The sequence below is a fragment of the Macrosteles quadrilineatus genome, unplaced genomic scaffold, assembly GCF_028750875.1.
Source record: "Macrosteles quadrilineatus isolate MER2022 unplaced genomic scaffold, UCM_ALF_1.0 Scaffold_5__1_contigs__length_97177068, whole genome shotgun sequence".
In the NCBI taxonomy this organism is placed as follows: Eukaryota; Metazoa; Arthropoda; class Insecta; order Hemiptera; family Cicadellidae; genus Macrosteles; species Macrosteles quadrilineatus.
This window is the reverse complement of record NW_026542598.1, coordinates 93,850,444-93,864,979: the sequence shown is the minus strand read 5'-3', so window position 1 is coordinate 93,864,979 and position 14,536 is coordinate 93,850,444. Positions and strand designations below refer to the sequence as shown.

Below are 14,536 nucleotides of genomic sequence, written 5' to 3'. Positions count from 1 at the left end.
AAACCCGATCCAACCCCGCCGTAACACACTATAAGCGGTGAGTGATATATCCATCAAGTAATTAGCGGTGCGAATAAAGATGAAGCCATTAATTTGGAGTAAACTTTGTAGACAAAGTGGGCTTAGTGAAGGCGGTGTGCTTAAAGGCTTAGTTGGCCACGTGAGCAGGATGATGAGCACAAACCCTCCGTTATAGTCTTATCTTACCCGTACAGGTGAGGCTAGTGCTAACATAGTGCAGGGTTTATGACAGATTGAGGATATTTAGGCAGTACTCGTGCAGATTTGAGTTTCACCATTGCTAATTCCTTATAGTATTAGATTAAAGTATTGTTTTCAATTAATTGCCATGGATTAATCACTTCTTATAATAGATTTAATATCTTAAGCACGTTGTCTCATGAGGGTTGTTGTAGGTGTTTACAGGCAATAAATACAAACAGAGGTGTCGCACGAAAAAATTTTTAGGGAGGACAGTTTTCATTTCCAATCTATATTACACTGATTTCTCAGCTATATTACTCCGAATTTTCCAACTATATTGAGTGAATTTCCCAACTACATTACTCGAGTTTCTCAACTATATTACTCAAATGTCAAAACTAGGTAATTATTATGTTTTAACAGTAAGAAAGAAATGTTACCTTTAAAACATCTTTATACCTGACATACACGAATAGCAATAAATGATAATTTTACTGTCATTAAACTATAGTGATCAATAATACATTAAGTTTACATCCTTTTCAAATAGATTTTTTAATAAACACTCAGCGGATACAACTCTCCACGCACAGCTCTTGAATTATGTTGTACTTCGGATGCGGTATGTAAAGTACTGAAGATACTCAACATATAGAATTTTCAACACGTTTTACTTGGATTATTAATTTATACAGTAGGGTAGAGTTAGCTTGGTTTGAAAAAACCTTTAATTCAACAATTTCAAACTTCCGTAAATCCCAATTCATAGATTTAAATACCCAAAAATTCCCAAACACTTTTCAAAGATGATTAGGAGTGGCTCCCACCTCCCCCCCCCACACCAGGGTGACGCCTCTAGGTGTCTATAATTTCTACAATTCACTTTTAATAGAAAAAATCTAAACATCGGGTTAAGCATGTGAAATTGTTTACATTAAAATACACAACACAATGAACATAAAGACACACAATGAATCTACTTCCTCACTGATCCTTTAGTATTCAAAGATCAGCTGATGACGATTTTGAAGCGTGTTCCTGTTTGTATAAGGATTGAGTTTTGGTGTTTGCTATTCGTTTGTTGTTGTTTTTATTGCACAAACTTTCAATTATGTTAACCAAATAAAATTAGGTATAAAATATTAATTTTCCTCTGGCATTGTAACTAAAGAGTAAAGTACACAAGAAAAAATTTTGTACATAAAATGAATTACTAAGATAAACAGTCTGTAGCACTCTCAAACATAACCGAAGATAAACGAGTATTCTGATACAACACTGGTAAATCTACTTGCATTATCCAAAGTCAACGAAGGTACAATTAGTACAATAATTGTTTTCAAAAGTTTTACACGTAACTATTTAGATCAGAAAATTGTGCTTGTGAAGAAAATAAAATCTATGATATTTATTTTAATTGGTTTCACTAATTCTGTGTAAACTGTAAGTCTTGTATTGTAAAAATTAATTGAAACCCTTTCGTCGGTAATAAACTCGTATAAAATAAACTGATACATGCTAACTAAACACGAAACCTGACATACTTACTAATACTATTACGTACCTGAAAAAGTATTTTCTTTGAACAGCCCAACATTTCTACAAAGGTTTAAACAACAAATTGCCACATTCCCTTTATTTTATCGAAGGCAATCAAGCGCGGGAGAGTAAATATTTGAAAGAGCCTGGCGGAGGCAGACAAATTGCAACTATAAGCCCGGTAATCCGACCATCAATTGATGGCTACCTAACCTGATGTAATCCGAGACGCCCGTCTATCCGGCTTACCTCACAATTAATGCCTCCACGCCAAATTAGCATCTAGATTGTCATCGATGTTCGGTTATTGTTATTGGATCAGTATCCATTCGGTGTTAACCGTGTGATTTGTTGTGTTTAGTGTAGACAACGTTGTTTAGCACAAAACACGTGGAGTTGAGAGAAAACGGCAACTTTGGACTTAGGAAAAAGATATATTGTAAGGAAAATGATGCAACGAAAATGTCTAAAAGGTTTAAGGACATAATCTGCCTTCTAAGTTTTTATACACTATTTAAACATAAATTACTCAGTATCTCGATAACACGAGTCGTACGTTAAGTATCCTAGATAAGGAGATGAAACGTATTTAAATTATTCCTGAAATATGATTAAGCTTAAAATCGAAAAGCTACTCTTATCAAGTTTTCATTATATGAAACCATTGACTTTTGGAAAATCATGGAGACATCCCATCTATATGGACTAGCCGTCGTCAGTTTTTTTCTTAAAGAGAATATAGTTAAATGAGCCACACACAGAATGCGCTGATGTCTAAAATCATACCATTGACTATTGGATACAGAAGTTGTTTTATTAATAGTCAAAGATCATACTTTATCCCATCATTATTGTTGTTACCGAGATAGATGTGGCATAAAATAAGCTATAACCATTGACTATTTTATACTAATTTAACATGGGGATGGAATTTCTAGATGTATTGATGGTCAAAGCTATAAATTACTATAATTCATCATATTAGTTTGACTTGGTTAAAGTACCCAACGTACTCGAAAGAAATCAGGTGGAATTTCTAGTTTTACCAATAGTCAAAAGTAAAACTCACATTTTAACCTGAAATTGTGTATAAACTGGGCAAACCCTCTAAAAGCCAAACAGAATTAACAAAACCAAAAACTATCGAAACTGAAAAGCGGTGAAAACTATTTTTACCGAAGTAAAACGATTTGTTCGATTTTTGTGGGTAGCGTGCACTTTATTACACTACCCACCACACTGAAAATCTGGGTGACGCGAACACCACACAAACAAAACTGCTCGTAGAGAAAACCGCCCGACCACCGCAGCCAAAACAAAATATTCATATTTTAAACACGCCAATGAGATACTCCCGTTCTGCCGACCGCGTAACCGACGCCATAAATAAGTATTGGAAAACTTTGCTGGTCCATTTGGCGAATGATTTTGTTATGTGAATTGTTTATCACGCGGTTTGGAAATTCCGATTCTTTAGAAGTCTTTAGATCTGTGTCAGTGTACAAAATCAGGGATTTCAGATACGGTACTAAGTGAAGGTACGATTTTTATATTTGAAGTATTTTTTGTGTATGAGTTGCGGTAATATTTGTTTAATCGATGTCCAATAAAAGTGTTGACTTTTCATACTATAATAATTAACACACACGTTATATCGATTTGAAACACACTATATATGTAGCTAACCGGAAGAAATCATTTATAAAAATTATTGAAATTGTGTGACAAAATTTACTATATACAACCTGAAAACTTAAATGAACGAGGAGAGTTTGTTTTTCATTGGCATTTTTAGGACTTTCCAACGTCAGACAGACCAAAAAGATTTGCAAATGAGAAAAAGTGTCGTTAAATTTTGTTGGATCCAATTCAAAATTACTATAGTACTAACTCTACGATTACTTGCTCCCTACATCGCGTAATTTTCTAACAGATGTCTTTTCATTGGAACCTCCAAACCCTAGATTATCAAAATTAGTTCCAACAAAATATAAAAACATAAATATTATAGCTTTCAAAACGTTGGAACATGTTTTACTAGTAGGAAGTGACACTTTGCCGTAGTTTGTATATTTGAACAATTAATGAAAATCAATCATCTCATAAACCAACTACTGTTATCGTTGCTAAGCTGCTTCAACTAAAAAAAAACAGACGAGATCAACTCTTCTGTCAACCTTAGTGATTTGGTGATGGCAATAAAAAATTCAGTGTGAGCCAAGCACATTTTATTAAATTAAATTTTACTAACATATCACATATTTTCTCTTTAATTGTCGCCATTAAATTGCAAATACAAAATTTGTTGACAAAAACTGTTAAGTAGAGTCAAATGCATCTTGGAATTCTTACTACAATCTATATACAGTAGTTAAATATCAAAATAGTCACACCCTTCAAAAATCTTACATAAACATGAATAGACTCCTTCTTCTAATAGCCTACAACTCATGGACAAAAGGTTATCTTAAAAACTTAAATGGTAATATCACAAATAACCAACACAGCAAGAGCATGTACAGTTTTTACAAAAGGTCATTCATCATGTATTTTAAAAATTAAATAATAGCTGGGTCGTTAGTAAAACCCAAACAGAAACACAACATATTTACGCTAAGATTAAAACTTATGTTCACTTGTACATTAATACGTAATTCATGAGTATTACAGTTGACAATATACTATTGACTGAAATCTTACACATTTGTTTATTTGGCCATCGAAAAGTTTATTTATTGTGTATCAATGTCCAATAAAAGTATGCTACTTTCAACCATAACTTTAACTGCCTTGGTAAATAATTTGATTGAGGGTATTATCAAGAAATAATACAACAATTTTGATTATTGGGCAAATATTAGAAATAATTGCGATACAAATATTCTTGTAATCTATGACAAAATTAAGAAAATAATCAGACACTCGATTTGGAGAATGGCAAATTAAATCATAAAACGTAAATCCTCTATTTAATTGTAATCGTTTAGTGTTTTCTATGTTTTGGACAGTAGAAGATTATACTTCATTCATACAGCAATTTCTTCTTTTGCGATTTCAATAAACAGCTACTATATTTGTCATAATCCAACAGTTATATCAATAAACTCTAAGAATTACAACGGCCAAAATATTTATCTAGTTAAGCAGAAGGAGGGAAAACAGCGTAAGTTTTGTCGTCGATGATCTTATACTTGTCTTCTCTGAAGAGAGGGAAGTTCCCGTAGATCTGCGCCACGGCGCGGGCGAAGATCTCGATCAAGACTTTGGGCAGAGGCTCAATGTCGGCCATTTTGGCAAGGTTGTCGTAGTACTGCGCGTCTTCGTCTACGGTTGTCTTGAAGTACATCTTCTTGGGTATCTCGGGGTCCACCAGCTTCCTTCTGGCGTGTTCCTCGATGTCGCGGAACATACCTTCCCTGGAGGGGAGGATGGAACTGTCTTGTAACGTCTTGACGAAGAACCGGACCTGGAATTAGTGGAGATTTAGTCACGCTGAAATTCGTATCATACAGCTGTGTATTCTGTCTAATATTTTTGAAAAGCATTTTAATACTCTACGTTTTCAAAGATTCGTCCTTTGACGAATCAACTCCTGTATAAAGGGACTACTTTTAAAATACAGTATCGGTAAGCGATTCAAATTTGTATCGAATGTTTTCTGATTGCAAGATCCTATAACAGCTATTACTATGGGTTGTTTTTACTATTGCTTGCCATTATTGTAACCTCAGTTGGTCTTTAACCCCCATCATTCTCCAGGTTGTCGAGAGTAAAGATTTTGTAGTTTCTAATAATTTAGCATTAACATTTTCCTTGTGTATTATTCTGCGTGAAAAGTAGAAGATATTCCCGGTTTTTTGTGTAAAATAAGTCCCTTATCACGAAATTCTCCTTATGGTTTTCCGTTTTTTTTTTCATTTTCCCTCCAAATATTAGGAGTCCTGGAGTTTATATAATGTAAATACGTTTATTGTACTTATCTATCAGCTTAGGTAAATTTTAAGGTATACTAATGGCCAGAAACAGTTTCTAAGTCTGTTGATGAGTTTTAATATACAAATAGCAGGGCCTTCCTTGCTGAGGTGCCTAAGATCACAAACGTACACATTGATTAACAACAATGATGCCAAGTCTATGATTAATCTCCTTTTAGAATAAGCTTTAATTAAGCTGAATTTACAATCCTGTGACTCACCTGTATGTCGAAGGTGGGGAATTGCATGGACATACACAGGTTGCCCAGTATGCACATTGTAGGGTTGTTGGCGTTTATGAAGTATTTGTACAGAGGGTAGACCAGTCCGTCGTCCTCTCTGATGCCGCAACTCTCGTCCATGAACGAGTAGTTGCACTTGAACCCTACAACAGTAAAGAAGAGATATAAATACAGTAAATATTTGGCTGAAATAAGGCAGACCAAGAAAATCAACAAGTCCATTCTTCAACTATACTGGCTCACACCTTGCTTAGTTCAAGTTTCAAACGCAGAGAGCTGTCCTCCATTTAGATGGACGAATTCAAGGTTTAAATACTAAAGTAATAACAGTAACTGTTCAAATTACCTGTACAGTATATGACGGCGTCTACTCTCTCAACAGTCCCGTCTCCAAACACTGCAGAGTCCTTGGTGAGACTCACGACGTCGGTTTTGAAAATTACATTGTCCAGTAGTGTGACGTTCTTCTCGTCAAAACGGTCGGAACGATGAGACAAGAATACCTGCCATTAACAAAGACACATTAGTAATTTAGGGCGTATACTAACAGTGATATGGAAACAATTTTGTTGTGTTTGGATTGATTAAAATTAATTAAAATATATTGATTATCACTAATTTTAGGTTTAGGAAATAATTGGTTATCATTTCAGCTATCTCTAGTTTTTATTAGCTTTAGTTTAAAGCTTTTACTACGAAATATCAAGAATTTATGCAGCAGAATGCTAATTCTCAAAACTTACATCTGCTGTATTTCTGTGTCTGATGTAGGTTTAGAAAAAGAACGAAATAATGTGAAACAAATTTATTTAAAACTTGTGATTTGTTTTTTTCAAAAGTCCACAAACGGTACACCAATCGTTCTAACACATAAAGTCCTTAAAACTTTAACAGTGTTGAAAATCAATACTTACTGCAATACCTTGGAACACATCGCGGCCCGTGGAGGCCTTATTCCTTGGTTCCAATTGGTGGCAAATAAAAAAAGGTTTCATGCAGAATCATACACCACATGTATGTAAGCGAGCAGGTTAACACATGGCTATACTACAGCTGGACTATGGTTAACCCTTCTCGCTATAAGGGTCATTTCGACCCTAGAGGCTCCGTGCATCGATTGGTTCTCAATTACCTTTGAGGCCTTAGGCCTCGCAGTCCCGCACTTACTCTGCCTTCACCTTCGCTTGAAGCCTTGGTGAAGCTAAGAACACACAACAAGTTTAATCATTTTACCAAACACTACGGCTATATTTTTCTCGTACTAATCGACCTCCAAGGGTTGAGCAAATTTGTAAGTAACCTATTTCTCGTTTGAGAAGTTGGATACAGTAGTTTCTTCTAGTTTGACCAGTCTACAGGCCTCAGGCTTGTGTATGGATCTTCAGCTGTTTAGCTGTTTGAAGTATAAAGTAAAACCAGGTGCGATGAATGCGATGTTCACATAAGCTTATAATGTAAAAGTTGTTTTCTAAATTGTAACATGTTTGGTTCGGTTGCCATCTAACGGTCATGGTATTGTCTGCTGATAAGCTCAGAGTGCTAAAAATGCAATATTTAAATAATTTTACTTCCCCACTGTCATTGCAACAAATAATGACTGTACATAGCTGCAGTTTTTCTGGTAATCTAAACAGGTTTACAAAATATGCGACGACTACAAACTGCTTTCATACTGCTTACAAACGGCTTACTTTACAAACTGTTTTCAAAAATTATTTTGCACTATGTTAGAATGGGAAGGACATTCTTCAATACAATTAGCTACAAATTTTGTCACAAATTACATTTGCTGACCAACAACACAATTTGCAAAAAAGGTTCTTAATTTCCTTATCACTTTTGTGTGACCAATCTCACTTAGTAAAAAATTGATCAGACAAACTTTCAGTAAGAGCAATCGTATACATTGTAGAAAATCTAGTAGTGGTAGCCTATGTCATGTACTGTATTGGTCCAGTCTAATTCAGGGGTTGCTCAAGAAGATGGGAGTTATAAAAATAGTAAAATGTACAATCAAAGAAAGATAATAACCAAACACACGCCATGTATGCGCGACTGTTGACAAACCAATAGTTTAACGTGTTTTTCACGTATAACATCTGGTGTCCAATGATAAGTTACCTTGGCGGCACACTTGGATATGTGATTTGTGAGGTCCAGCCCAGAGGCGCCTCCTCCTATGATGACCACATTCTGGTCGCGAAACTGCTCAGGTACTCTGTAGTCATGACTGTGAATCAATGTCCCTTGGAACTGCTCTGCACCCTCCACCTTGGGGTAGAACGGGGTGTTGTTCAACCTACAATCACAATTTGTAATTTAATTGTAAATTATTCGTGTCACTAAGTTATCTATCTATTTATAATATCTTAGACCATTTTAGTGTTTCCTTTTTATTTTTTAATAGTTTTGCGATATGTTGTTCTAAGTATATACTCTATTCAACCTTGCATAATCCATATATAAATCTCAAAGTACCCATTAACTTTTGAGAAAACTAAAAGTCTCACCCCCATAAACCATATACTTAAAATATTCGTCATGACGAGAAACCTTGCACAAAACTATCCATTATTTCATAAATTGCCCTTTAGGTCGTAATTCCTTTCTAAAGGGAACTTTCCATATACCTAATTTTAAAAATACCTCAGTTGTGCCTAATTTATTTATTTGTTTGTTATTTTTCGACGGGTTTCACCTAGTAGTTAATGATAGGCTATAACATATTATTGCATTCTGTTTTGTTTATATCACCTTAACTTAGCCAATCAATAGTTGTTTAATACTTGTGAAGACAAAAGGGGTGAAGCCCGTGGGCAACAGCTAGTAGTATTTTAATAGTTTAGCAGAATTAATAATCTCATTAACATTATGGTGCGGGTAAATTTACAATCATAGCATACCCGATGACAGTGTGATTTTGCAATGTGCAACAACAATGACCGCCGGATATGCCTAAAATGCCTTCTATTAAATTTGTATTCCGCATGAAAAAAGATGACAAATGTTCCACTGATCTAAACTACACAATCTTCGTTCGACCTGTTACATAAACAATTTGTGTGCTGTTACATTAGATCTGACTTTATCATTGTTGATAACCCCGGATGGAAGGTTTGGCGACCTCGGCACAACAACGTGAGACACGTTGTGCTGGCTTTGGAAAATTTTCTTTTTTGCCCCCTTCAGAATGATGTCATTCTAAAAGAGATTTCAACATTCCCTCAGTAATTGTAACCTTTATTAATTAACGTTTTATTTGGCTACGTTGATGGAGAAGATTATATAAAATCCATTACTCACGTTTTGACAAACAAATAATTTTTTAGCTTGTATAAAATACGCATGAATGTATCGACAATGATAACTTTGTGCCATCAAGAATAAGGTATCTGAATTAGTTCCAAATTTGGTGTAGGCCTATTATGGAAGAATATTGTGTGAAGTATTGGAACATCCGTACAATTTAAATCCCATTATGACTTCGTAATCGTTATAAAGTTCTTGAAACATATCTAGTTATCAAAAATATCATACTGAATTTTGGAAAAGGTCTACTGACAAAATCTAAATACTTTTTCAATCCATATTGAATAATCCCAATTAATTGTTGTCCAGGGGCACATTTGTTGGGTTAATTAAGATTGGTATAATATACTAAAATGTGCTCCTGGATATTAATTTTTTACACGTTTTCATGTATTTTAAAAGCATATTGTGTGAAAATCCACAAAAGTATAGTGTGGGGTAAATGTTTTTTACATATCTTTAAGAACAAGATTGTCCATTTTGTCCAGCGACAATGTAATGACAATGTAATAATCCTTGGTCACTGATATTATCCGAATGGGAATTGTCAAGCTTAATTTAAATCTAAGGATTTGACGTTTCTTTGGACATTTCTTGTAAATCCCATATTTTGTGCATGTCCGCTTGGTTGGTACTTTTAGTAATTCTTTGGCTGCATAAAGATAAGACACTTGTATTTACCCGTTGCAAATGAAGAGAGCGTCGAACGTGTAAGTGTTTTCTTGCTGATTGGGAAGGTCCACGACCGTAACGCGCCACTTTCCGTCCTTGAAACTCATCTTCTTCACGTGGTGATTGAACTGAAAACATGTTCTTATTTCATATTCAGGTTCTTAAGAGGTGTCCCAAAATGAGTTATTAGTGGCATTTTAAATATAACAGTGTGGAAATGGACACAAGTCAAAATTAAAGTTACTAAAAGTTAAGTAAAGTGAAGTGTCACATACTGTAACTGCAGGTTTGCGTGTCACAAAGATGACATAACTCAAAAATATCGTTTTTTATTAATTACCCAATACCGAAAGTAGTTATTTTCTATAACAGCTGATATCAAAGAAAGTAGTTGTTTCAGGGAAACAATCAGCTGATTTTCCCTTGCTCTAAATTTACTTTCCTCGCTCTCAATAAGTTCTTAATTTATTCACTACGCGCGCTCGTGTTTTGTCATGGTTAATTTTAATGATTCAAATCAGCTGTTTTCATTGCTGCACAATCTAAATGTAAGTTACATAGAAACAGGCATTGGTTTGTTTCTTTGTGTTTTCAGCATAGCGCGTGTTTGAAATTGCTCAAAATACGTCTAACATGCCTGATGATTAGATGAAAAAATCTTAAGAGATGACTTACAACCTTCCACCAGAGAAATCACGGGAAAGATCATGAAGAAGAAAACAGAAAGTTTACGGACTGGTACAAAGTACAAGATGTCTAACTAAATTAAGTCAGTGACGAAGTATTTATTAAGATTTTTAACTGAAAAATAAATAATCCTGTAACCTTAAACATTGTGAAGTGATCAAGTTTCGATTAAAACGTGGTCTAAAAGTAAAAAAAAAAAAACATGTGGATGTTTCACAACATCAAAGAACTTATAAACGAAGGAGTGATTGTCCCCAACTCTAAGAAATCTTGAAAAAATTATAAAAGAACTCTAAACAATAACTCTCACATGACCCGCCCGAATTACTCGGTGAGCACCCAGGGGAGCGTGTCTTGGGGGCATGAAACTTGAGCGCACGCCAGAAAATTCTACTTTCCGTCCTAGTAATGAAATATACTATTTCAGTGCCAATTTAACCTGACCATTTTACTAACGTGTGAAAACCGCGTAGATGCGTTTTTCTGTGTACATTGCAAAAATCTGTAATTCGGATGAAAATCAAATGTTTAACATCTTTTTTTATTTAAAAGTGTTTTTAATAAATCGTGGTGGAAGGGAGTAGAACAGTGTAGTGTTGAGTGTTTTTTATTGTCTTTTTTGCTGGTAGGTTTGGCAATTAAAACTTTAAATCAAAACTAATAAACCCGAAGCAGATCAAATATTAGGCCTATACGCGCCCCAAAGTAACACTAGTCATCTACAGTCCAAAAGCCAATGTCAGCACACGTCCAGGAAAGTAGAACTAGTTCTAAGAACTTGTCTCATCATTTAGTTTCCATTTGATAACCAGTTCTAACAATGTTACATGCTGACGTACCTTGCACACACTGCGAATGTTGAACATTTCCGTGTAGTCCTTCAGGTATTGCAGGATTTCAGGCGAAGTCAGGTACGATTCTGCCGTCTCTTTGTGTTCTAGTTCAGGAAACTTTACAACGTCTTTTGGTACGTTCGTTCTGAGAAAAAAACATGTGGTTATCAGCTGTTCCAGAAAAACAGTTGATCAACAAACTTAAATATGTAACTGACTTAAACCGGTCCCTAATCTGAGGGTAAATAAATTTAAAAATAAGAAAAGTGTTGTCTGCAAATGTTTGTTGTTTGACAATGAAATTGGCTACGGATACTGTTTGAAGAAAACATGGTTTAGTGAGCCTTCGCGTAAATTGTGTTACATTAAAGGTATAATTTCTCCAGAAGTGTATGTACAATATTTGAAGGGGAATAAACTTTTAAGTGTACTTCGTAGTGAAAGTCAAAGGTTACTCGATTCTCCTTTATAGTACAACTGTGCAACTTTATGAGATTAAGCACGTAAAAAACATCTCTTGTCTAAGGATCGACGTATATTTGTAAATATGTCATCCATTTCAATATTAACTAGGATTAGTAGCCTTTTACCGTTGACTCCACTCATTTAAGAGGTGAAGTTGAAGACATAATAATTCAAATAAATTTAAATTTGGAATGAAAAAACGTAAGCATTTTAACATTTTTACTATGTCAAACAGTTGACCAAAACAGTAAATGTGTATTTATCGTATCTCTATCGTTTCCACTCGTTACAAAGTATCAGGTGTAAATATCAACAATGTTATGACCTTGGCGCTAACTGGACACAGCTCGCTTGTTCCATGGACCGATTAAGATAGCAGAATTGTGTTTGTTTAGGTGTTTAGCCAACGGTAGAGAAAACTCATTAAGGGAAATCCTAGGTTGAACTAGTTTAAAAGAAATCAAAGTGATAAATAACACTAAGGGCAAAAAAGTAATTTTTACTTAGTGCTAAATTTATTACACTTTTGTCTATAAAAATTTGCCTGCCGTCTTGTAATTTAGGCGTCCCTAAATTTTTACATAGAGTGTTCCTGAAGAACATGACAAGATATTTTCTTCTTGGAATTTTCATAGCTACACAAGCCACTTTTAGAAGTATAAAAGAGGACGTTGGTTTGTATTTTGGCAGTGATAAGCTCAGACACCGCTGGACCGATGGCCAAGAAACTTGGTACATACGTGTAGAACTTCATGTAGGTTTATACACCATTAATTTCGTGATAACTTACAGGGCTTATCCCTGGGACCGTCTTAAGGGTGCCCATGACAGGGATTTTGAAAGAACCTTTATTAATTAAGGCTATATTTGTTTACTAAAAAAACACATAAAAGTAAAATGTAAATTCTTTAATCCTTTACTTTGAAATGGTGACCATATGAAAGTATGTATTTTAAGATAAGTAGAATGGAGATGAGTGTAGTATGAGTGGCGCGATCTTGTAGTCTTGTTTGTGACTAAGGCCGACATTCCTTAGACACAGCTGTTAATTAATAGCCCATACAGCTAATGGCAACTAAGGGACCTACAGTTTATGGAATCCGAACGAACCACATTTTTCCTTGGTATATACGAATCGGTATAATTATCAGGATAGTACTGCGGATAGTCGTAGTACTAACTCGTGCGGTCGTTAATCCACACCAGGGAGTATCGCATCCACAGTGCATGCATATACAAATCCACAATTCGTAACCTATAGTAGTTGGATTACAGGACGACGCCACCGTCCCAGTCAGGTGATGTAAAATTAATGGTTTGTTTCGTTCCGTTATTAATTTGTTTATTTGCAGATTTGTTTCTTGGTGCCATAATGAAATAGACTTTTGGATGTATTTTAAATGCAATACACTATATTAATACGCTGATATCTAGTATCTTTTATAAAGTTATTAGTTTTGATTTTGCCATACAGCTTAATGCAAGATTTTCATTGAAATAACCAGGTAGGCCTATGATTGAGATTTGCCTGTATAATTTGCATGATAAGTGTGTGTAACTGTTTTACAGTAAATTTAAGATACCCAGTATTCTTGTCCCGTTGCAAAGCACGGGCAGAACAACTAGTTGATTTCAAAATACTGTTGCATCCCTACAATGTGTAATAGTGTAATAGTGACGTACCTTAGGTCCCTGTACATGCTGGTGTGGATGGGTATCCCATACTGGTCCTTGCCCACACTCTCTGTATACTGCCAGGTGCCTCCTACGTCATTGGTCTGCTCAAACACTGTGCAAGACATCCCATTGGCTAGACAATGCCTCGCCGCACACAGTCCTGCAGGACCTGCCCCCACCACTCCTACTCGCATGGCCATCTGTGTGTGAGAGTAGTATAGTCCTAGTCTTCCTGGTCTGGACGAGCTATATTCGCCGCTGCTGCCGCACGTCTGACGGTCGGAGGCGCTCCGTCACTTATATACCCTCGGTCCCAGCCAAGGCCGCGTCGCCTTTAATTTGCGTTTTATTTTACCAAGAATCGCAGTTGCTAAGGTTTGATGTGCTTTTAAGGGTTTTACAATGTGTGCGATTTATCATGATGTAAAGAACTCTATAGTCTAGGTATTCTGTGTTAGGTTACCTTGGGATATAAAATGGTAGATAATTTTCAAGTTTTGCTACTAATGCCGATTTTAATGGTTAACAAAACCGAATTGAAAGTCATCATATTTATTGTAGTTGTTAACCACATTAGGAGTTAATTTATCACCAATATGAGAATGTTAGATTCAACAAATACTTCCTGTTTAGAGGAATTCATGAATTTATTTTTATTTATATGTTAAATTTATAATATACAATTTACAAAAATACCGGTTTTCCCCAATAAATACGTCACGCTCTTAAAAACATTCAAATCAAAGCATATACATCCTCAATGATATAATGCGTTGGTTTAAGGAACTCCTTAATTAAGGAACTCCAGCAAAACAAGTATTCTTTCTTGTTGTTAAGTACGGAATTTCATAAAAAATACTCTGAAATACTACGTAGTTGCTATATCAGTTGCTTTCCAATGCCAATTTGATTCCATTTTCCATTATTGAGGAAA

At 35.1% G+C, this 14,536-nt stretch overlaps 1 protein-coding gene across 1 annotated transcript; it reads right to left on the bottom strand.

The window, feature by feature from the left end:
* Positions 1-3,954: 3,954 nt before the first annotated feature.
* Positions 3,955-13,862, bottom strand: LOC128995422 (senecionine N-oxygenase-like). The gene is made up of 7 exons (XM_054420437.1): positions 13,609-13,862; positions 11,467-11,605; positions 9,950-10,068; positions 8,081-8,258; positions 6,306-6,462; positions 5,939-6,102; positions 3,955-5,209 (listed from the first exon to the last, which is right to left on the bottom strand). The coding sequence occupies exons 1-7, from the start codon at positions 13,800-13,802 to the stop codon at positions 4,883-4,885; spliced, it is 1,278 nt and encodes a 425-aa protein (XP_054276412.1). The 5' UTR covers positions 13,803-13,862; the 3' UTR covers positions 3,955-4,882.
* Between the last annotated feature and the right edge of the window lie 674 nt (positions 13,863-14,536).